The 22,893-nt window shown below is 32.8% G+C and overlaps 3 protein-coding genes and 1 long non-coding RNA gene across 4 annotated transcripts; 2 read left to right on the top strand and 2 right to left on the bottom strand.

Moving 5' to 3' along the window:
* Nucleotides 1-2,313: 2,313 nt before the first annotated feature.
* LOC107926219 (F-box protein CPR1) lies at nucleotides 2,314-3,645 on the top strand. The gene has a single exon (XM_016857006.2). The coding sequence runs from the start codon at nucleotides 2,351-2,353 to the stop codon at nucleotides 3,500-3,502; it is 1,152 nt and encodes a 383-aa protein (XP_016712495.1). The 5' UTR covers nucleotides 2,314-2,350; the 3' UTR covers nucleotides 3,503-3,645.
* Nucleotides 3,646-6,197: 2,552 nt separating this feature from the next.
* On the top strand, nucleotides 6,198-11,933 carry LOC107926110 (probable serine/threonine-protein kinase PBL17). Its single transcript, XM_016856916.2, has 6 exons — nucleotides 6,198-6,669; nucleotides 8,205-8,509; nucleotides 9,288-9,423; nucleotides 10,155-10,291; nucleotides 10,494-10,617; nucleotides 11,090-11,933. Exons 1-6 carry the CDS (start codon nucleotides 6,591-6,593, stop codon nucleotides 11,671-11,673), a joined length of 1,365 nt encoding a protein of 454 aa, XP_016712405.1. The 5' UTR covers nucleotides 6,198-6,590; the 3' UTR covers nucleotides 11,674-11,933.
* Nucleotides 9,938-13,779, bottom strand: LOC107926111 (uncharacterized). Its single transcript, XR_005900021.1, has 2 exons — nucleotides 13,138-13,779; nucleotides 9,938-10,599 (listed from the first exon to the last, which is right to left on the bottom strand). It is a non-coding gene; the product is annotated as an uncharacterized lncRNA (long non-coding RNA).
* Nucleotides 13,780-15,471: 1,692 nt separating this feature from the next.
* LOC107926339 (TORTIFOLIA1-like protein 2) lies at nucleotides 15,472-21,670 on the bottom strand. Its single transcript, XM_016857173.2, has 9 exons — nucleotides 21,481-21,670; nucleotides 21,293-21,347; nucleotides 19,770-20,477; nucleotides 19,398-19,592; nucleotides 19,215-19,317; nucleotides 18,306-18,970; nucleotides 17,255-17,962; nucleotides 16,426-16,591; nucleotides 15,472-15,755 (listed from the first exon to the last, which is right to left on the bottom strand). Exons 3-9 carry the CDS (start codon nucleotides 20,418-20,420, stop codon nucleotides 15,742-15,744), a joined length of 2,502 nt encoding a protein of 833 aa, XP_016712662.2. The 5' UTR covers nucleotides 20,421-20,477; nucleotides 21,293-21,347; nucleotides 21,481-21,670; the 3' UTR covers nucleotides 15,472-15,741.
* Nucleotides 21,671-22,893: the final 1,223 nt, after the last annotated feature.

A 22,893-nucleotide genomic window follows, 5' to 3' on the forward strand; every position in this document is an offset into this window, starting at 1 on the left:
TAGTAGTAGTACCTTTGGCTTTTTCAAAAAAAATGGTGACAAAGTTTTATTCAACATCTCTTAGAAGTGCAGAATTTATAACAAATGGTACAATCTTAGGGACAAGTTTGTGTGGTGTGATTTGTGTGGCGAAAGGGTTGAGAAAGTTGAGATTAGAGGTATTCCAACTTCATTTGATGTATGAACTAATTGGACTAAACACATGTTTTGAAGATGAATATAATTTGCTTCTATTTTATATATAGCAAATATGATTTTGGATTTCATTAATCATACAAATTATGAAAATAAAACATAATTATATAAATGAAAAGTATAAAAATTTAAAATTAGTTACGAAACAACATCATTAACGAAATAGTGAATCAAAATAACTTTTTTTTTGTAATGTTGGTTACGAAATTTAAAACTTATATGGTTGAATGCCTAAAATAGAAATACACTAATAATTTGTGACTAATAGTATAGGTGTCATTATATGTTGATCTATCTACAAATGCAATATTATATATGATATGTTGATGGTGATTGAAAGTGTATATGTGGACTAAATTTATAGAATTTGTAAATGTGAAGAGTTAATTTTATTAAATTATTTAGAACTAGGACCAAATTGATAAAATGTATAAGAGTCGAGGACTAAATATGTTATTATACCAATTTAAAAAAAGGCTACATCATCATCTCATTTTAACGATTTAATGGAAAGTGACCAAAACAAAACTAACTGAAAATATTTGTGATGAAATTGAAAGTTCTAATAATTTGATTGCTAAAACAAAAAACATGCTAATAATTGAGACCCTTTTTATTTTTATAATAAATATAATCAATAAGATAAGATATTGAATCTAATTAATAATTTTATTTTTATTTTACTCACCCAAAATGAAATATTTGTAATTTTCTCACCCAACTTTTAGAACGCTTTTATTTTATGATGGATAATTGAACATGTCACATCAAGTAAACACTTTCATTTTGGTCACCCAACATTTAAGTTACTTTTATTTTGGTAACCCAAAACAATATTCTTTTATATATATATATATATATATATTGGTCATGGTAAAAAAAAGTTAATGATTAAAGTGAAAAAAGTCCGGGTATTAATCTTTAAGCGACGATTCAATGATCGGTACAATAGACTAGTAACCATTAATGAGTAAAAAAATATACTTTAAATCTAAGTCGATCTAACAATCAATGTCAAAGATTAGAGTAGAAAGTTGTTTGAATTTTAATTTGTAAATTCGTGATGTTTAAAGTAAGTTTCATAGGAAAAAAAATGAACTGTAGAAGAGAAAGAAAATGAGAGCTTTCAATTGGTGCAAGTAGTGCAAACAGAGAATGCCATACAATAATGAATTTAATAGTTTAGTGACTTAAATGAAAATTTTCAAATAATTCTCTGATCAATTTAAGAATCAGTGATCAAAACATAAACTTATTAATTATTTAGTGGCATTGAATTCATTTACCCTAAAAAAAAGCTTAAGTACGTACTAACATTGGAGCAAGACATGGGATTTAGACAAAAATATGAGGTTCAAAAAATAGGCTCGAGCAAAAAATAACCTCACTTGAAATATGGGTTGGACGTAAGACTTTAACATTCAAGGCTCGAGTCTGGCTGAACCTATTTTATACTTTTATAATATGATTTTTTTTTTAAAAAAATTACCGCTTGAAGTTCAATAGCTAGACTTAAGAAAGAAAAAAGAACAGCCTTGTTATGATATTTACTATTACCAACCCACAACACGAATGGGTCCGGGTCAGATTCTACACAGTTCACATATTGAGCTTGTATATCGAGCTCACACATTGAGCTTGTATATCGAGCTCACACATTGAGCTTGTGTATCGGGCTCGCATGATACTAAGTCTTCGCAGAAGAGGCACTTAAACCCTCCTCCGAGATCACATGTGAGATCGCACATGGGACAGTGCGATGTGGGTTCGCACGTCACTATATAGGTGAACTCCCATCGTATAAATACGTGTTAAGTCTAGAGTAGGGTAGATGTTAGCATGCATAGAACCTACCTAGGATATCACATCAATTAACAGTAATTATATAATAGAAATATACAATCTTACCATCTAAGGAACATAGAGAAAAACACTCAACAAAGCTAGTGACTTAAATTAAAATTCTCTAATAGTTTAATGATCATTTTATAATTTTTTAAGTTGAGTTACCAAAACTGTAAACTGTAAACTTTTTTATAATTTAGTGCCTATCATTTTAAAACTTTTTTTTAAATTTTAAAAAAAAAAACCCTATCATTAAAAACAATTTTTAAAAAACCCTTTTCTTCTTTGTGGCCATCCAAAAACGCTAAGAATGGAGACCTTCTTCTTGGATGAGATGATCGAAATCCTATGTCGTTTAAGTGTAAAAGATCTTATACGCTTCAAGTGCGCATCAAAGCATTGGTGCTCTTTGATCGATGATCCATATTTCATCAAACGCCACCTCTCCCATTCCCTCAAAACCAAAACCAATCACTCCCTCCTTCTCCGTCACTATGAGTACAACTTCTTCTCCGTCAACTACGACTCAGGGGAAGCAATCCAAAGACTCAACCACCCAGTCGGTGAACAAAAAAGAGCCATTAAAATATTGGGTTCTTGCAATGGTTTGCTGGCTCTAATAGACGACAACGATGGAATATTTCTATGGAACCCTTCAACGAGAAAATTCCAGGTATTACCTTCTACTGAAATAGAGATTTCATCTCCATCGATTTGCTTTGAACGTTCAACTTTTTACGGATTTGGGTACGATCCCATTTCTGATGACTACAAATTGGTTCGAATGGTCCAATTAATTGGAAAAAGTAATGGCAAATTGAATTCGGAAACTAAGGTGTACAGCTTGAGGAGAAATTGTTGGAGAAGGATTAAGGATTTCTGCTTTTATCTTTTATCAGCTCGAGAAATTGGATTTTTGGCTAACAACGCTTTACATTGGATGGCTTTTAAACCTCCCAAATCGGGGAAACAAGACCTTGTTGGTTTCGATCTCGGAACCGAGGAATTCCGTTTCCTTGAATTGCCGGATTTTTGTTTAGATAAGCTTTTTTGTTATGACATAAAAGCCATGGGAGGTTATATTTGTTTGACTGCAACTTATAGGGAAATCGATACTGTCGTGGTTGATGTATGGACAATGGAGGAATATGGGGTTAAAGAATCTTGGATTAAATTGATATCATGCTACCAACCCGAATTTATTCCAGATTCTCCATTTGCAGTACCTTTGGCTTTTTCAAAAAACGGTGACAAAGTTTTATTCAACATTTCTTACAAGTGCAGAATTTTTAACAATTGGTACAGTCTTATGGACAAGTTTGTGTGGTATGATTTGTGTGGCGAAAGGATTGAGAAAGTTGAGATTAGAGGTATTCCATCTGTATTTGAAGTGCACTTTTATGTTGAGAGCCCTGTCCCTATTAATGGTAATGCTGTAATGATCAACAATGAGATGCCCTAGAGGTAAATTTTCTTTATTTAATTGCATTTTTTATGCTTATATAGATTTGCATTTATATTTGTATGGTGAAATTTAAATTTTCAAATATGTTATTGGTTTTTAAGTTGTTAGGAAATATTTTCATAATTGGATTAGTAGTTGAATCGGTCATGTTATTGATTCGATAAAATAAATAATTAAAAAATAATAAAAAATAGGCTTAGTTGGTCTTTATTTGCTTGTGGGTTAGTCGATTTAATGTCTCTCCCTAGATTGATATCTTGGTTCGATTCAAACAACCATGTTGTTTGAGATGATTTCTTGTCCAAGGTATAATTAGAGAAATGATATGAGGGAATTAAATGTTAATTAAATTTGTTTCTAGAGCATTTAATATGAGTATTTTTAATATATGTTTTTTCGTATGTATTTAGAAGAATATTTATATATGGATATGCTAGAGAAGCCTGTGCTAGTCCTAAACCCTAGAAATTAATTTATTTATATTGTTTTTTTTTTCATGTTGTTAGGGATGATTTATTGTTCAAGAAATTTTAATTGGTGTTATAATTAGAGAAATTATACAAGGTAATTAAAGTTAAATGAAGTTTGTTTCTTGATTACTTTACGAGTATCGGATATAAGTATTTTTAATTAATGTTTTTATGTACTGGAGGATGGTATTATTATATTTATATTTAGATATGCTACATAAACACATGAATAATTGGAGCTTGATTGTAATTAGTTTGAACTAGTGGAAGAATTGGTTTGATAAAATGCAATCTTACCATTTTAATAATTTATATCTTTATAATTTTTAAATGATTAAATCAATTTTTTATTATTTTTACGAGGGCCAAAATATAATTTTATCATTACTAATTTAAAAACTTATAAATTATAAAGAGTCTAAATAAAAAAATATTCATTTTAGAGTGGAGCTAGAGCCCCTGCCAGCCCTCCCATTGGCTCCACCCATGTTCAAAGTGAAAAGGTTGGTTGAGATCCCTATTAGTCCCTCCTAATGTTAGGCATGATTTCTAATTAAGTTATAAGTTTGCTTTTCAATTATTTTATGAATATTGGATATAATTATCTTTTTAATTATATTTATGTTTAGATATGTGTCGAAAGCACATGAATAATTAGAGTAGTATAACTCGATTGTAATTAATTACAATTAATATATAAATTAATTTATTTAAACGTTTTACTGAATTTGTGTAACATTTCATACCCGATTCGGTTTTCGAATTTGACTTACAAAATGTTATAACCCTTGTCCTAGAAACTTCAATCAATCTGGCAACATATTATCTATTACACTCATAAATAGGTATCAACCACATTCAAAACATGATACACAAACATTTCTGAGTCTCACACAATCTTACGAATACTATTTGACGTTGTTGTAGATTAACCATATATAATTCTAAAAAGAGAGAATCCGATATTATTATCAGACCAGGCAAAAAGGTCAAAACAGTACCATTTTCGTTTCGTAGAGCTCCCATAGCCAACCGTAGAGAGAAAAATGACGACTGCTCATAAAACCAAATTGAACCACTCTCTCAATAAAGTGGAGAGCTTCTGTAAAGAAATTGTTTCACTTTTTTTTCTATTTTTTTTTCTAATAATTATTGAATCAAATTAAAAATCAACTTTAAAAAGTTAAATTTATTAATAAGTCAATTTAAAAAATATTACACAATCATTAAAATAATAGTGACTCAAAACAACGTTTTTGATAATGTTAGTTACGGAATTTAAAGTTTATATAGTTGAACCATCAAAATAGAAATACAAAATGGTATGGTGTCATTATTTGTTGATCTATCTAAAATTCTATTGCTTACGCCTTTGCTTTTATGTAAAACTGGACTCAATAATCTTTAATTTTCAATATAAAAAGTCATGACCAAAACAAAAATAATCGTAAATGTTAGTGATGAAATTGAAAATTTTTGTAATTTTATAAGTAAAACAAAAACACGTTAATAATTGAGACCCTTTTTATTTTATGATAAATATAATCAATAATATAAGATATTGAATCTAATTAATATTTTAATTTTTATTTTAGTAACCAAAGAAATAATTGTAATTTTGTCACCCAACTTTTAAGACGCTTTTATTTTAATCATTCAAGTATTAAATCTCCAACAACGGTTAATTAAATATGTTAAATTTACGATAAAAAGATTATATAACTATTTTAAAATTAGTATAATAATAAATTTACTCTCAACGTCTACCCGACTTTCATTAAATTTTGAATATGTGACATTTATCAAAAATCCGTTAATACTAGTGTTATAAATAAAGGGACTAAATTTCAAAAGCTCAAAAAGTAGAAAGACCGAAGACAAAATTAGACCAATTCGATTCACTACTAATTACAATAGCTGCTCCGTCAACTTCACCGGCGATTGATCCATGGTGGGAAAATGAAATGGAAAAAAAAAATCTAAATATATATCCGATTAATCCCCACATTTCATGCTTTACTTGATCAAAAAACCATCATAACTCATGTTGATGAAACTATCAAATTAGTGTGAAACAAAAATCAATAAAAATTTCCTAAAAAAGAAGTTTTTTTGGATCCAAAACCCGAAAACATTGGATAAAATTGAACCCAAAACCTTGCTTCATGGATAAGTTAGGAACGAGTAAATGGCATTTGCAATGGCAGCTAAACAATTGGGTTCCGCTTTGTTCGCCTTTAATGGCGGCTTATCCTCTGAAAAACCAAAAAAATAAAATAAAATGAAAACAGTTAATCTATCGTGGATTCTATCTGGAAGATATTGTTTACCATTGATTTTTTTGATGAGTTCTTTTGGTTACCTCTTTTGGTCGGTTTCATTTTTTGGAGACCCACCTGAGTTTCGATCTTACCCAAGATCGGATTTTAGATCCCCTTCTTTTTCGTTACATCGACTTAAAAATTTTCTTCATTTAGATTGAACTAAGAAACCCTTTACATATATATATTATATAATATAATGTAATCGATATAAATATATATGTCGATGTTTAAGGTTTGGGGAGGTGAAATCCGAATTCAGGTTGAGATTTAGAGTGTGGGATTTTTGGATTAATGGGGATTTGTATTAGCAGTAATAAACAGAAGCTGAACCAACTTAAACACGGCCAATCTCGCAGGAAGAAGAATCCAGGTTTATTATAAATTCCATTTTCTCATTTTTATTTTTTTGATTTGGAACTTTGGGTTTGTTTTTTCATGGTGAAATTTTGTTATGTTATTTCAGTTGTTTTTTGAAAGTTTTGTTGTGACATTTGTTTTAAGTTTATATTGTTTGATGAAATCTGGACTTGGAAAATGTTATGTTTATTTTATTTTATTTTTTTGTTCAAATGGGGAGTGGCAGTGTGGAAAGCTTTTATATGTATAATGTTATTATGAGATTAATTGTAGAAGAAAACTAGAGGACTCATGAGAATTGATTGATTAGGATACTGACTTCTGGTCGTGCCTTGTGTGACCGAAAATGAGGATGAATTTTGATGTTTCCGGTATGATCATGTTCGCGAGGGCTTAATTTAAGCACTCATGAATATGATCGTATCAGTTTCATGCTTAGAAAACCAGAGGAATCATGACAATTAGTTGAATGAACAGAGTTTGAGAACTAGTGAACTGAGACTGATTTCCAGTCATGCCTTATGTGACCGGAGGATGAATTTCAATGTTTCCGATATGAGCAGGTTCGCGAGGGCTTAATTTAAGCGTTCTTGAATATGATCATATCAGTTTCATGCTTAGAAAACTAGAGGAATCATGACAAATTGTTGAGTGAACAGAGTTTGAACAAGCTAGGACTAGTGAACTGAGACTGATTTCCCATTTGGCCTTGTGTGGCCAATCTTTTGAAAATCATATAGAATCATTGAATGAGGATCAATTTTGATGTTTCCTGTATGATCATATGCACGAGGGCTTAATTTAAGCGATCTTGAATATGATCGTATCAGTTTCATGGTTACTAGAGAAATCATTATAATCAGTCGATTGAATTTAGTTTGAATAAGCTAGAACTAGTGAACTGAGACTGATTTCCAATTCTACCTTGTGTCATGTGTGACCAGAGGATGAATTTTCCGATACGACCATGTTTGCAAGGGCTTAATTAAGCACTCGTGAATATGATTGTATCAGTTTCATGCTTAGGAAACTAGAGGAATCCTAAAAACTAGTTGATTGAATAGAGTTTGAACAAAGCAAGAACTAATGACCCGAGACTGATATCTGATTCTGCCTTGTGTGACCAATCTTTTGAAAACTGTATAGAATCATTGAATGAGGATGATTGATGCTTCTGATATGATCATGTTCTCACGAAGGCTTAAATTAAGCGCTCATGAATATGATCGTATAAGAACACTAGAGGAATCATTGACTATTAGTAACTGAATAGAGTTTGAACAACCTAGAACTAGTGGAACTGAGAGCAATTTCTGATTTTGCCTTGTTTGACCTATAATTGTTTTTTTTAATCCCGTACAGAATTATCAGACTGAGGATGAATTTTGATATTTCTCATATGATCATACTCACAAGGGCATAATTAAGTGCTCGTGAAGACAATCGTATCATTTTCATGCTTGAATCTTTTCATATAAGTTTATAGAATATTTCTTTTAACATAAACAACTTCAAACTGAGGACTTAAAACTACTTTATTTCTGACAGAAATAAGAACAGAAACGCAGGGATCAAATGAAACCGAAACCCAAACCGTCGTTCCTTTGACACCTGCCAGGGATGTCAAAGATCTACGGCAGCATCCTGGATATGACAATGTTTGCATATTCACATATGAGGAGACAAGGTTGGCTACAAACGAATTCCGGCCAGACCATATCATCGGCGAAGGAGGATTCGGGGTTGTTTATAAAGGAGTCATAGATGAGAAGGTGAAGGCTGGTTACCCAACTACGGTAGTCGCCGTTAAGGAGCTTAATCCTGATGGGTTCCAAGGTGATAGGGAATGGCTGGTAAATCCAATCTCCTTGTATTATTCTCTTTTAATCTGAGGTGTTACTGTTTTATTTATTCTATCTCTAAATATATGAATACTTAGTAAAAAGTTTCATAGCTAGGAAAACTTTTCATCCTAGGTTACTCGGACTCGAGTGTGAATGTCAGGTCATTTTTTTTAACTTCTTTTCATGTATTTGAAGAATCATTTCTTTATACCTATATCCAAAACATGTCGGACACGTTTAGTTAAAGTTCCTTCTAGCTGGAGAAGAATGCTCATACACATGGTCGGATGCTGTTGTACTATTATTCTGATTATAAGATAGAGATCATGTTATTTCGACTTCTCATTTTTGTTATGGACAAATATATGTAAAAACTTGGATAAAATTAAACAAATCTGTTCAAATACATATTCTGGCTTTTAGCACTCTCACCCAAATTTGAGTAACAGCTGTTTAGAGTTGATATTTTTCTCAACTTTATGGATTCAACCATAATTGGGTGGGTCGGGTTAGTTGTGATTCGAAACAATTTAAATTTAGTCAATTTGGGTTTTCAAATTTCAAATTCAATTTTAAGTTTGGGCCAATTTCGACTTCGAGTCATTCAAGTATAGATCATTTCAAATTCAGGTAATTTCATGTTTAGACCATTCGTATTATTGCAAGTTTATGTCATTTTGGGTTCGAGTCATTTTAAGTTATTTGTTCAGATTTTTTTGAGTTTGGGTGGTTTGAACGATCAAATTGGACTTTCAAGTTAAGGTTTGAATTGTTTTATGTTTTGCAGGCTGAAGTCAACTATTTAGGGCAATTCAGCCATCCAAATCTTGTGAAGCTCATCGGATACTGTTGTGAAGGTGATCATCGATTGCTTGTCTATGAATACATGGAAAGTGGAAGCCTCGAAAGACATCTTTTTCGAAGTAAGTGGTAGGATAGAACAAGTGATTTTTAAGTCAATAGGAAAAAAGGAAATAAATTCCATCATGAAACTTATTTAAAAACCTCCTTTACTTTAGCCTATTTGTAAAGCAATTTGAAGTGATACAATGTTCCTCAGATTTAAGTGTAAATGTCGGGTGCGAATATGTGCCCATCACTTGCTCCTCCAAGCATTACTAGGATTATATTCATTTATAATTTGGACTAAACCTACCGACCCAACAGGTTGAATTGGGAATTGATTGGTTTGATGATTTAATTATATAGGTTGAGCGAGCTTGAACCAAAAAATTAGAGAACTAGCCAAAACCGATAAAAACTAAAAACTAAAGAGCTAGTTCATCTAATTCAACTTAGTGAAACAAAAACAAGAGATCCAACCGATTCAACTTTCGATTTGTTTTCTTTTCAATCATGATGTGTATATAGTTCCTTCGGCATTCCTTTGATTCAATGATTGGTTAATAATATTAGGGTAAGTAGTAGATATGTTGCTCTGATATCCATATCCAACTTATTCGAGCATGAACAAAGGATATGATCTTTCAAATACATTAAAAAAGATAAACATAATCATATCCGGTAATCACACTCGAGCCAAATAATAAAAATTACTAGAAAAAATATATGCTAAAAGGTATTTGCACCATGCATGCATGTCAAATAAAGAGCATATCTTTTGTTATTTACCATATTTATTGCTGGTTGTTAGGAACCGATTGTAGTTTGACTTGGTCGAAAAGAATGAGGATTGCTTTAGGTGCGGCAAAAGGGCTTGCTTTCCTTCATGGTGCCGGAAGACCTGTCATATACCGAGACTTCAAGTCATCCAACGTCTTGCTCGATGCGGTTATTCATCTTTCCCCTTTGTTATTCAATGTTATTAGGTTTCACTCGGGCTTGGTGTTGTGAGTATTAGATACAAGTATGTTCAATTTAGAAAACGCTTAATCTAAATGTGTCTCGGACACAAGTAATCAAAGTATCCATTTAGTATGCATTCTCTTTTTAGGATTTTATTTCCGTCACTAAAAATGCATGTAAAATGTAGGACTTTAATGCAAAGTTGTCGGACTTTGGACTCGCAAAGGATGGGCCAATGGGAGACCAAACCCATGTTTCAACACGAGTGATGGGGACACACGGTTATGCTGCGCCTGAATATGTTATGACTGGTTAGTAACAAGCAAGAAAGTGAGAGAATAGTTTTATACAGAACTGCTAATTGGATTGAATTATACATTAAAATTTTCAGGTCAAATTAGGTTTTAAATTTTATAAAACATTTCACTTCAGGCCATTTTCAAGTGCAGGTCAATTTGAGATTTCCTTAATCTCGAATAGAATCTATTTAAATTTTGGGTTCAGGTCATTCTATTTTGAGGATCAGTTTTACATGTTCATATCATTTAATGTTCTAATTTGTTGAGGTTTGAGACATTTCTAGTTACTTGGATCATTTCTGAGTTTGGGTTTATTAAGTGTTGGTTGTTGAATTTTTATGGTGAAGTCCAGTTAGATTGGATTTAAATTCGAGTTTATCAAGTTTTGGTTAAGATTGACAGGTCTAGTTTACTCATGATGTCATGTTATGTCGATACTAATCAATGACAATAGCTAACCAAGTTGCGGTACTGATATGAACAGGCCATTTAACAGCAAGGAGCGATGTCTACGGGTTCGGAGTAGTATTACTAGAATTGCTGATCGGACGAAGAGTGATGGATAAGGGAAAGCTTGGCCCAGAGAGTAACCTAGTCGAGTGGGCTCGACCACTCTTGAACCATAAAAAGAAGCTTATAAAGATCCTAGACCCTAAAATGGAAAGACAATTCTCACCTAGATCTGCACTGAAAGTAGCCCATTTGGCCTACCTATGCCTTAGTGAAAACCCAAAAGGACGACCTCTAATGAGCCAAGTGGTCGAATGTCTCGAGACGATTCAGGTAAAAGATATTAACCAAGAAGAGGCATTGCTTCTCAAGGGGTCTCGCCACGGCGTTGGAACCGTAAATGAAGTTCCCCGTAAGTCCCCCAGGACAATTACGAGAAAGAGAAATCCTAATAGAAGTGCAAGTTACAAAGATGGATGCAAACAAAGAAACGAACCTGGAAAAGGGAGAAGCCAAAGTGAACCCCCAACAAAGGTTCATCTTTCCGAGCCATCGAGTTCTGAAGCCGAAGATAAGGTAGAAAATGTAGCTGAAGTGTCTAGCAAAAGAATTACCTGAGAGCTGCCATTTCCACTTGCAGTGGAAGATATTTGAGCTGGTTCTCTAATAGTGCCTGGATCTTAGCCCATTAGTCCTTACCATTTTGGAAATGGTGGGGAAGATTGGTCAGCAAGTATTGGTCTCAAATGGTAGGTCAATTTGTGCTGGCATGGCTGCTGCACTTTGTAAGTTTTGCATCCCAACATTTCTTTCACTTGAATTAAATGATAAATTATAATTTAAGCAAACCAAATCCCCACACCCCCCATAAAAAAGAACTTTTTTCCAATTTACTCACCTATGTTTTCACTAGCAAAGTGGCCTACTATCAAGTTCGGCCTCAATCCAATTACTGGGATTCAATCTTTGGGCTTCGGGTTTAAGCCATTCGGGAACCTTTTTTTTCTTGAAAAATCTGAGTTCGGATTCGTGATTAGGAGGCCGTGAATTCCTTTCGGGTGAAAATTGGGGTTCATCGGCCACCGGCAAACGGACCTTTGTATCACTTGATTAAGTGATCAGTTTCCAGGGCATACATCCTGTCATCTCCAACTTGTTCTAAACCAATAGTTAACACCAATATTTAATAACCGGACTGATAGTCAACCTTGTCAGATCACTAATTTCTAATTCAATTGTCAGTATGAAAATATATTAAGAATTTATAAAATTAGTTCAACTAATTTAATTGCTGATTTTGTTCCAATTTTCTGTTTTTCATTGGTTTCAAGCGGTTCAGTCAAAGACTGGTTAAACCCGTATGTCTAGACTGATATACCAGTAACCGGTTAGTTCTCGGTCCGGTTCAGAAAACATCGGTTAACACATCTTATATCGAACTCTTGTTTAGAAATTGTATCTCGAAACGAACATTTTAGCTCTCTGGAAAAACAGATAAGCATAGACTAGCAAAGAGACAAATACTGGGAAGATTGGAAACTTGGTGAAGAATTTTTAACAAGCTAATACCTAATGTAAGGCCCAAATTTTGCCCGGGGCCAATAAAACTAAATTTAACTTAAACCAACCTTAGCCCAACCCAAACTAAAAAAAAATCCTAGGGGTGCCGCCCTACTGTCTGCCACCATAACCTACTGCATAGTTGGCCACCCACCCCCATTTTGTTCTACTTGCCTATAATGGAAAAGACAAATAAATTAAAAAAAGAACAAGTTGTAAAAGGTTAGAAAAACCTACAATCTCAATGTAATGGAGGGGATTTTGGATTCTATCTCATTTTCGGCTAAAAATAGAAGCCGAAAGCAATCGTAAAAGGGGATCCCCATTCTTGTACGCAAGGATTTTTCAGAAATAAAAAGGAGAAAAAAAAATAAAAAAAGGGTTAATTTCCAATCGTATTCTCTTGGTTTTCATTTTGTTTTTTAATTTCTTTTTAATTTCTTTTTTATTTTTGTTTACAAATCTATTAAACGAAAGTGGGCATAAAAAATAAAAATAAAAAAGAGGAGAAGAGAGTCTTACCGAATCCACTCCGTGGCTGCGTCGTCGGAGTCCTCCTCTCCGTTCGGCACGGTGAACGACGGCGATGATGGGTTTCCGAAATCCTAACTAAAAAGGGGGAGGGGGAGAGAACAGAGAAGCTCTGTATTCTTTTTGTTTAAAATTGGGGCTGGTAATGAAATAAAAAAAATGAGTTTTTTTGTTTAAATGATGATGATGAAACGGCGTGTTTGGTGGAGTAGGGATTTTCTAGATTAGTCCTTCTCCTTTGCAACTCTATTCTACCAGGCCCCATTTTCTGTTTTCTTTTGTTTTTTTTAATTTAGCTCTTAGATTTTGTTTGGGTTATATCTGGGTCCTTTGAAACACTGCGCATAAAAGGCTAGGAATATTTCCCAGCTAGTCCCTCATTGTTTCAGCGTGATTCATTTCGATCCTTGATGGCCTTCTTTTCATTATTTACAATATGAGTCCCTCTTCCCTTACATGTATCTCATTTTAGCTCAAATTCTAACTTTTTAATTTATCCCTTAAAGTTCATTTCTTTTTTAATTTTCGGTTCCTTGACCATTTAATCTTGTTTATTTTTCATTTTTTTATTATTTTCAATATTCTGCTTTTATTTTTATTTTCCTTAGTATTTTATTTACTTGCTCTTTTTAAATTCAACCCCTTATATTTTATTTTATTTTCATATTTATTGATTTACCTATATTTTACGCCTTAGACTTCATTTTTTTTTATGTTAAATCAAATCCTTTTAGTTTCCATTTTTGTTTTTTTCTTTATTTTTATTTCACCATTGTTTTGTACTATTCTTTTACCTTTATTTTTACATTCATGGACAACTGCTCATTGTATTATTACTATTAATATCCTTATCACGTTGTCTTTTTTGCTCCATCAATATTATTTGTTATTTTTGTCTTATTTGTTCTATTTATTTTATTTTCTGTTTATAATTTCAAACTAAATTGTTTTGTTTATTATCTTGTTCATCTACTTATTTCTTTATTCCTTTTAACTTTTTATACTAAAAAGTTCATTTATTTATGTTTTTTTAGATGCTCTTCGATTTTACTATTATTATTATTATTATTATTATTATTTAGTCCCATGTTAATTTCTTTTATGAATTCTTTTAAATTTATCTTAATATATTTTTACGTACATAAGTCATTTTTCTAGAACATATTTTACTACATATTGTTTTGATTTTAAATCTCACATTTAAATACTATTTTTATATATATTCATTTGTTAACTTTAAACGGATACATCATCTCTAAAATGTTTATGCACATTATTTGACTCAAATTTCCTCCTTCGTAATCTTTATTTTAATAATTATTTATATGTTTGTAGTTTGCCCATGTTGTTTTGTATATCATGAGTGTTTTGTTGTTTTTATCGTTTTATAAGTTATTACATTACATTTGTGATTGGTACTTGGTGTTGCTATCTTAATTTTATTTATCTAGGTTTGAAAACTTGTTGGAGCTCATACTTTGATTTGTTTCTTTGGTTATATTTTTAGCTTTCATGATTTTGATTGTTAATGTTTGGATGTGAGCTTACTGTTATTTTATGCACGTTAAGTTTTTTATTATTATTATTTGTTTATTCATCTTTACACTATTTTTATTTATTAATAGAGTTCGCTATCCCTGCATATCGTCTCATGTTTATAACTTCACCTTTTACTTGCAATTGACTCGTTAGGATTTTAAACTTGTTAATCTAAAATAATTATTCCATTTTATTTCAAGTCAAATTAATACGTTTTGAGCTAGTTTCACAATTATTTAAAACGAAGACGATATTCGATATTTGACAATTCGTGGAATCGTGCCCTAACGTATTAGGTTGCAATTTCTCATTCGCTCAAAGTAATCGAATGTCTCTTCAGAATTTCACTCGTATCTTCCAAGGTGAGGCAATGGTTAATGTTTGGAAATTCGATGAATCGTGCCTTACTGTGCTGGGTATCGATTTTTCGTTGAACCAAATAGTTGGGCATCCTTTTGTTATTTTCGAATTACAAATTTTTGAACGTCGAAACAAGAAGATTTTTAGCAATGGACTCGAGTTATTCAAATGTTATTAACAAGAACCACATTTCAAAAACATTTTTAATTTTAGACAAAAGGACAATATTTAATCGATTTGGTACCAATTTTGGGCATAATGAGGGTGCTAATCCTTCCTCATACGTAACCGACTCTCGAGCCTATTTTCTCATGTTTTCGTAGACCAAAATCATTATTTTAGTAAACCAAAATGTTTTATTAAAACAACCTAAATTTCTAGGTGATCCGATCACACCTAAACAAGAAAAGATTGGTAGCGACTCCATTTTCGCTCTCCAAAAAGTCGATCCATCATTTTTAAATCGAAATAAAAAAATGGTTTCGACCCCTAATAACCAAAACAAGTTAAACAATCCACATGCACTACTGCAATAAAAGACAGAGGGTACCTGAACAGATGAATTATAGAATACTTCGTAAAGATGGACCTTTATACAGCAAAAACAATCGGGACAAGGGACAAAGCATATACCGCTTAGTGCTGTTCTTCCGATGAACCGAACAAGAGCAGAATTTTTGTTCAACGATTTCATAACTATGAGCACTTCCCTGTTAATAAAGAAAAAATATACATCAAGAACTAACAAGTGAATTTACTTTCTTGAAAGCAACTATATTGACAAACGATAATTATTCTGTCCACTGCTAGTGGAGTAAAAAAATTCCACAAGCAGGTCTAAGAAAATGCCAAGTGTTCTTTTTAATTCTTTAATATTATTTTATTATACCTAAAAAGAAATGGCATCAACCCAGACCCACTTTTGGAGCTTTTTACTCCACTGGCATTGTATAGGATAATAACCCTATTGACAATGCCAAGTATGCAGTAATAAGTTGTCACATAAAGGAATGGTATATTGGCATAGCCTTGAGTAAACATCAAGAAACTGACATTTAGTCGGGAAATCTTAAAAGTGAAAGCAAATACTATTGTGATAAAATAGAAAATGACAATGGTAAGCTACAAACTAATGGAGATGTCTTTCATATCTAAAGGACATAAATTTGAAGTCTTATTTGAGGATACATGAATCAAGATCAAGCACAATTATGAACTACGAGTCCTCTCAAATCCTTTCAGCGATTTTTATTTTTTACTATTTCCTCTTTCCCATTTTGCATGGGAGGAGTAGATTCAGGAAATTCAGAAACAGGGAAGCTGTTCTCTCTACTCTAGCCAGGGTGACAAATGAAATCAAATACAAGCATATTTACTTACCCCATTCTTGGTGGAACCTTATTGCCAGTGATGTAACTGATCTTCTTTCGGCAGGGTTAGAAAATTCCATGTTCATGGCCTCCTGAATTGCAGATAAAATCTCCCTTCTTACTTTAGCAGAGGGAATAAGGAGATTTGGTCCATGTATAGCACTCAAATCAACCACCTAAAAACCAAGGATCATAGTGGGTTAAAAGTACTGCTTGAAAACATAGAAATTTCATGTATCAAATTTGAGTGATAAGCCACTACAAGGCTCAAGACAAGACAAGCCAAATTATCACACAGAACAAGAGCATTAACCCGTCACCACAGCTTTTATGATTTTGGCTTTCAAGATTATTAGAAAAACATCTTTGATGGTTGATAGTATTTCTTACAGGTAATATGTTTAAGACATCAAGAAACATTTTTTGTCAGGTAATATGTTTAATACTAAACCAAGAGAATAATTTTTCTTAACTTGAAGTTTGAAGGTGTACAAATAGCATTACTGGAAAAACATGGAAAAAATTAGAGGGGCAATTAATAAAATGATAGAACTTTAGAGAGAAAATAGAAAACAACCATGTTCGTCAAGTACTCACCCTTGGACGGCCATACACAGTTACAATGCCTAGGCAATCAAGTGGAAAAGCAAGATAAGTAGGGCACAAGTGCACAACATTACTGACCAGACAACATGCATGAATGTTTTTAACAATATTAAAGGCCATATCATTAGGTTCTATTATATATCTCAAAGGAACAGATATAAACCTATCATCTTCCCGAATGTGATAAATAATCATGTATATCAGGAGTCTGAATAATATGATCTATAACTTGCCTGCTGCAACCATGGGATAATACAGTTCATAAACCTCTGTTCCAAGAGGTATGATGCCAAAGTACTGAGAATATTGTAGACATTCTTTTGGGAGAGACTTTCTAGAACAGGACCAGTTCTATCAAGAAGCTCAATGAGGACAATTTCATCTCCAGAAGATAGAGCTTTTGCATACGCAGAGTCTAGGTCCCCTTGGCATAGAAGACTTTTAACATGTTGCCATAGACCATCTTTGTTGTCTGGATACTTCTGTCTGCCACTCACATTTGGAATGGAAGAACAAGTAGAGGCAGCTTCACTTTTTCTGATCTGGCCAATGCCTTGTCCCCCATGCCCAGAGCTTTTGTGCACTTCCTTCCCAGTTGGATTTCTACAAAATTTTACAGTATGATTAGTCCATATCTCCATGCCCTGCTTTGCACAATTGGGTGACCTATTTCTACCAAGTGTTTTTTCCTCCCAAACATCAGAATTCTTCACTGACAGCAAAGAAGATTGTCTGTTACAAATATCTACGGAAGCCCTTGGAGTGCACGAAGACAGTCTGGAAGAAGCACCTTCACCCTGCTTCTCAAGTCTGGAATTCACCAAACCAGGATGCTTCCCTCCCTGCATAACGTCTTGCACCATACGATCTACTACATGTTCTAAACTTAAGACCTTTGACTGTAGCATGGACATGCTATCCATTATACCAGTTGAAAACACCTAAAAAAAATAAAATTCATAATATAATTCTTTGCAATGAAAAGGTTAATATCAGCCGTGGAGCAATTACAACTGGAAGAATACTTTTTCAAACATAGAGATAGAAAATAAAAAAACTCAAGACCTCTAGATAATACAAATAGAGCTCAGTTTGAATTGGGGCCTAGGATTAATGGACAGAATAGGATGAGACAAGATCAGTGAGTATAATGACTCATATGCTCCAGATTTCAACTTTATATTCTTCAAAAGTATAAAATCTGCCAAGGTCAGTCCTTCATAGTGATGAAATCTGCACATTGGAAAGCATAATGTTTTGCAACTATTGTCTATTGAGATTTACCTGGAGAAGATCCATCATGCTGGACTGCTTGCTGTCAATCTCCGAAAGCTGTTTCTGAATGCCAACAATTTTATTCTCAATCCGTGAACAACACATTGAAACGGTCTCCGGACTTGATTCATTGACTGCTGAATCAAGACTTCTGCGGTCCCTAATTTTTCCAGAGCACACACCATCTTCTTCATTACTAACTTCTTCACCTGCAAACCGCTGGCTTCGTCCCATAGACTTCTGCCAATGTCCCTCAGCTATATGGTCATGAGCAACAGTTACAAACTTGGACCCAAAGTTGTCACTAAGAAGGTTAGACACCGAAGAACACTCTTGTTTGTCATCCACTGGGACAAACTCATACCCTATATCTTGTGTACTTGTAGTGTCCGGCATCATTCTATCCAGTGTCTTGGTGATAGTGCTCCCTTCAGATTCTTCATTCTGAAGGTCTGGTAAAGAAACATTATGTTTCTCTGAAACAGAAATTTCAATATGCCAATCATCATCTTTGCAATGTTGAGGGTCTTGGACATAATTCTGAGATGTCTTTCTAACAGACAGAGGTATCCTTCTTATAGCTGGGTTTGTAGTAACTTTCTTCCCTGAGACATCTTTCCAACAAGAGTCATTGTTACTTGTTATGTCACAGGAATCACCTCCACAGAAGTTTTCTGCAGAAAGTATAAACAAGCAAATAGGAGCATTAAGAAGAGGGAAGAGACTAGTAACATAAACAAAATATCACCATATCATATTTAGTCAAATTTAGACTTCTTCCTAATCCAGCTGCAGAAGCTACTTAATGAGACTAGTTTATCATAATCAAATGCCACCTAAACTATATATGATATGTGAAAAAAATTCAGAAGGTAAGATTCTGTACAAATAAAGAGTAAAGGGCACCAGCTCCTAAACCTTTTACATAAGATCCAGCCTCAGAAGGTTCAGAAGTATCAGGTCCGGGAATGCTTCTCCAGTGCTGAAGGGCATGCAGTACTGTGTCCCTAACTGGTTTGACCTATAAGAGACAAGAACCTAATAATATGGTACAATCAATGAGCAAATTCCCTAGAGTAAAAGTCCTTAACAAATTCTAACCTTGTCAAAACGACAAGACTCAAGGGAACGGATGCAAGAAGCCCTGAAAGATCCCAGAAAAGAAGCACCACTTGAAGCAATCTCCCCCAATGCTACAGAAGCAGCTTTGCGTGTTGTCCAGTCACTGTTTTTGAGGGCTTCTTGAATGCTAGGCATTGCTGCCGCGAGAAGACTTTGTGTTGTAGCACCACCTGCCTGGAATGAACATTAAAATGCAAGTTTTACCATAATTTAAGCAGGTATATTATAAACAATAGACAGAAAACAATGATAAAGAAGGAGCATCAGATAAAACGAACTCCATTATTGAAACAGTAACAACTTATATGTAACTTGCTGCGTCATTTCTTAGACATCCAAGCTAAAACTAACCTGAATAATGCTTCTGTTTAACTCAATTACTGATGATTTTGCCATTAAGTGTGGATTCTTGAGCAATTTTATGGTCCGAGTCAACATCCGCTGCAAAATGGAAACTGGAGGATCATGAGTATTGTCAATGACCCTTGCCAAGCACAATGCTGCACCCGATTGCACATGCTTACTCTGTTCACCTAATGCTTCAAAAAGTGGCTTCACCAACGTAACAAAAACTTCATTATTATCATCTTCATGATTACTCAATTTTGAAGCCAAAACACCAATTGTTTCATGGCAAGCATCCCTCACAACTGAGTCTGGGTCCTTAAGCCTCTTAACAATGCTAGCAACCATCTTACTTAGGTATGGAAGAATAAGGCCCTGATGAAATCTAGCTAATGTAGCCATCAACCTGACAGATTCCTTTCTAACAGCACTCTTCTGCTCTGAATCAGTATCCAATATACACGACAAAAATGGGGAAATCTTATCTGGTGTTAAACATTCTGCTGTTTTCTCAAGCTCATCAACTCCTAGTTGATATGTATCCCTATCAGCTAACTTGTTCAGCGCAAGATTCACCTTATTCTTTAGCTCAAAAGCTACCTGTTGTGAGTTGATATTAGAGGGTCCTTTGGCTTTCCTATGCATGTGCGCCTTCATCTTGTTACCGATTATCAAGCTATTTTCACAGGGTTAAAGAGTTTAAAGGATGCACCGCTGCTCGTAACATGAATTTGCAAAGAGAAAAGGCAAACAGGAAAACAATGTAAGAATTCTTCATAGCAATAAAAGTTTCAAGTATTTATACAGTAAGAAAGAGTAAAACAACATGGAAAACTAGAAACAGTAAACACCATTTTCCATTCCCATTACAATAAATGTTGGAAGAAAAAACAAAAGGAGAAAAGGAAACAATAACTGATCTTATAAAGAGAATTACAGTAGTTAAAACCATTCTGAAAGTGACAAAACACGAAACCCTTTTTTGAAAAATAAAATAAAATAGGAAAACTCTAAAGTCCAAACCCTAGAACAACACAAAACCCTGGCTTAAATTGAAACCAAGAGGGCACCGATTTCAAGATATCCATTTCCTTTCTCTTTTTCTTTCCTTAGATTTTCCTGTTAAACAAACAGAAACTTCATAAACTCTCAACCAAAAGAAACTCTAAACCCCAGCTTAAATTGAAACCAGCAGGACATCGATTTCAATCTTTCCATTTCCTTCCTCTCTTTCTTTAGCTTAGATTTTTTTTTTGATAGAATAGATTTTCTTGTTAAACAAACAGAAACTTAATAAAATGTCAACCTAAAAAAAAAGCTCTAAGCCCCAGCAACTTAAGATCACCAATTTCAAAATTTCCACTTCCTTTTTCCATTTTTCCTTAGACTTTCTTGTTAAACAAACAAAAACTTCATAAAATGTCTACCATAAGCTCACTTCGTAACAAAGTATAGAATACTAAAACAAGGACGAGAAACAACATCATTTTACAGCAACTAAAACAAAAATTGAAGGTTTAGCAACTTACTCCCAAAACACCAGAAAAAAAAAAATCTGTGAACGAAGCTCCAAAGCTGATTAACCTGAAAAAATAAAAATTAAAAAAAAGAAGACAAATTTTAAATTTAAAAAATATATATTAATTTTTTTAAATTGAAAAAGGCACGAATCTCAGAGTGAGCTGAGAGAGAAAATAAAATTTGAAGAAAAGCTTACCCGTTGTCTGCTCTGCACAAATCACAAATGAATTTTTCCGTGCCTTGTGTTTTCCTTTTTTGCATTTGGCTTTGGCTTTAGTTTTCGCGCCTATACTGTGTGTTTCGAATTTTGGGGGAGCATTTTAACTGTGCGTGACCTTTGATTTCCTCCAAGTGTCCTTTTTGACGGCTTCGACCGTCTTTTCTCCTCTGCGTTCAAATTTTTTTATTGATAATGATATATTGCATGAATATGCGTATTTTGATTCTATTTAAATGGTTAAAATATGTAATAGGTCCATGTACTATTTACAATTTCAGAATTTAGTCTATTTACTTTTTAAATTTTAAAATTTAGGTCCGATTATTAACACTATTAAATTTTTTTATTAAATCTTTTGGTGTAATATTTTGAAATAAAAAAATATTCACTTGATAGTAATGTAATTAAAAATAAATTTAGCCCATCTACTTTTTAAATTTTAACATTCAGTCTAGTTTTTAACACTGATTTTTTTATTAAATTTGTTGATGTGACTTTTTAAAATAAAATAAAAACTTATTTAGTGACCATATAACTAAAGCAATAACGGTGTAATAAACTTGAATTTAATAAAATAATTTTAACAATATTAACAGTTGAACTTGAATTTTAAAATTTAAAAAGTAAAAAGACTAAATTCCTAAAAATAAAAATATAAAGACTAAATTCTAAATTTGTGAAGAGTACATAAATTTATGACATATTTTAACCTTTTGATAATATTTTAAATATATAATTGAGTTAATATAACATTTGGTACTATAACTTGTCACCTTTTTCTAATTTAGTATCTAAGTTTTTTTCAATGGAATACATCAATTTGACAAATGTGATACAAATTACCCCAATACACAAAAGGCGTATCGGTTACTTCTGTCACCATATTAAAAAATAAGCATCATTAATATATTGGAATAACATGTATCATATTTGTCAAATTAAGGCACCACATTAAGTACCAAAAAAAAAGAAAAAATGTCAATTTCGGGTACCGAATATATATTTTTTTTTGGGTGAAAAGATAGTCTAAAGGAAAAACACGAGATTACAAAGAAGAACTAGGGAATAAGGAACCCCTAGCAATATTATCTTCTAAAGTTTCTTGAATCTTCAATATTGGTGAGTTTTCAAATAAGTATAGATCTTCCTCATTTGCAAAGGCCATTTTAGCTAGGAAGTCCGTTGCTTGATTATCTTCTTTATGAATGTGTCATATGAACCACCTTTCTTATTGAGATAAAATATGTTGAATTCTCTTAACAAAAGAGATACAAAATGTTATATTAAACCTATAAAATTATACTCAATATTTATAGTAATTTTAATGTTGATGTCAATTTTAACTTTCAAATAATTATCATTAAATTTTATAATTTAATTTGAAATCTG

Source organism: Gossypium hirsutum, chromosome A08, assembly GCF_007990345.1.
Source record: "Gossypium hirsutum isolate 1008001.06 chromosome A08, Gossypium_hirsutum_v2.1, whole genome shotgun sequence".
NCBI classification, from domain to species: domain Eukaryota; kingdom Viridiplantae; phylum Streptophyta; class Magnoliopsida; order Malvales; family Malvaceae; genus Gossypium; species Gossypium hirsutum.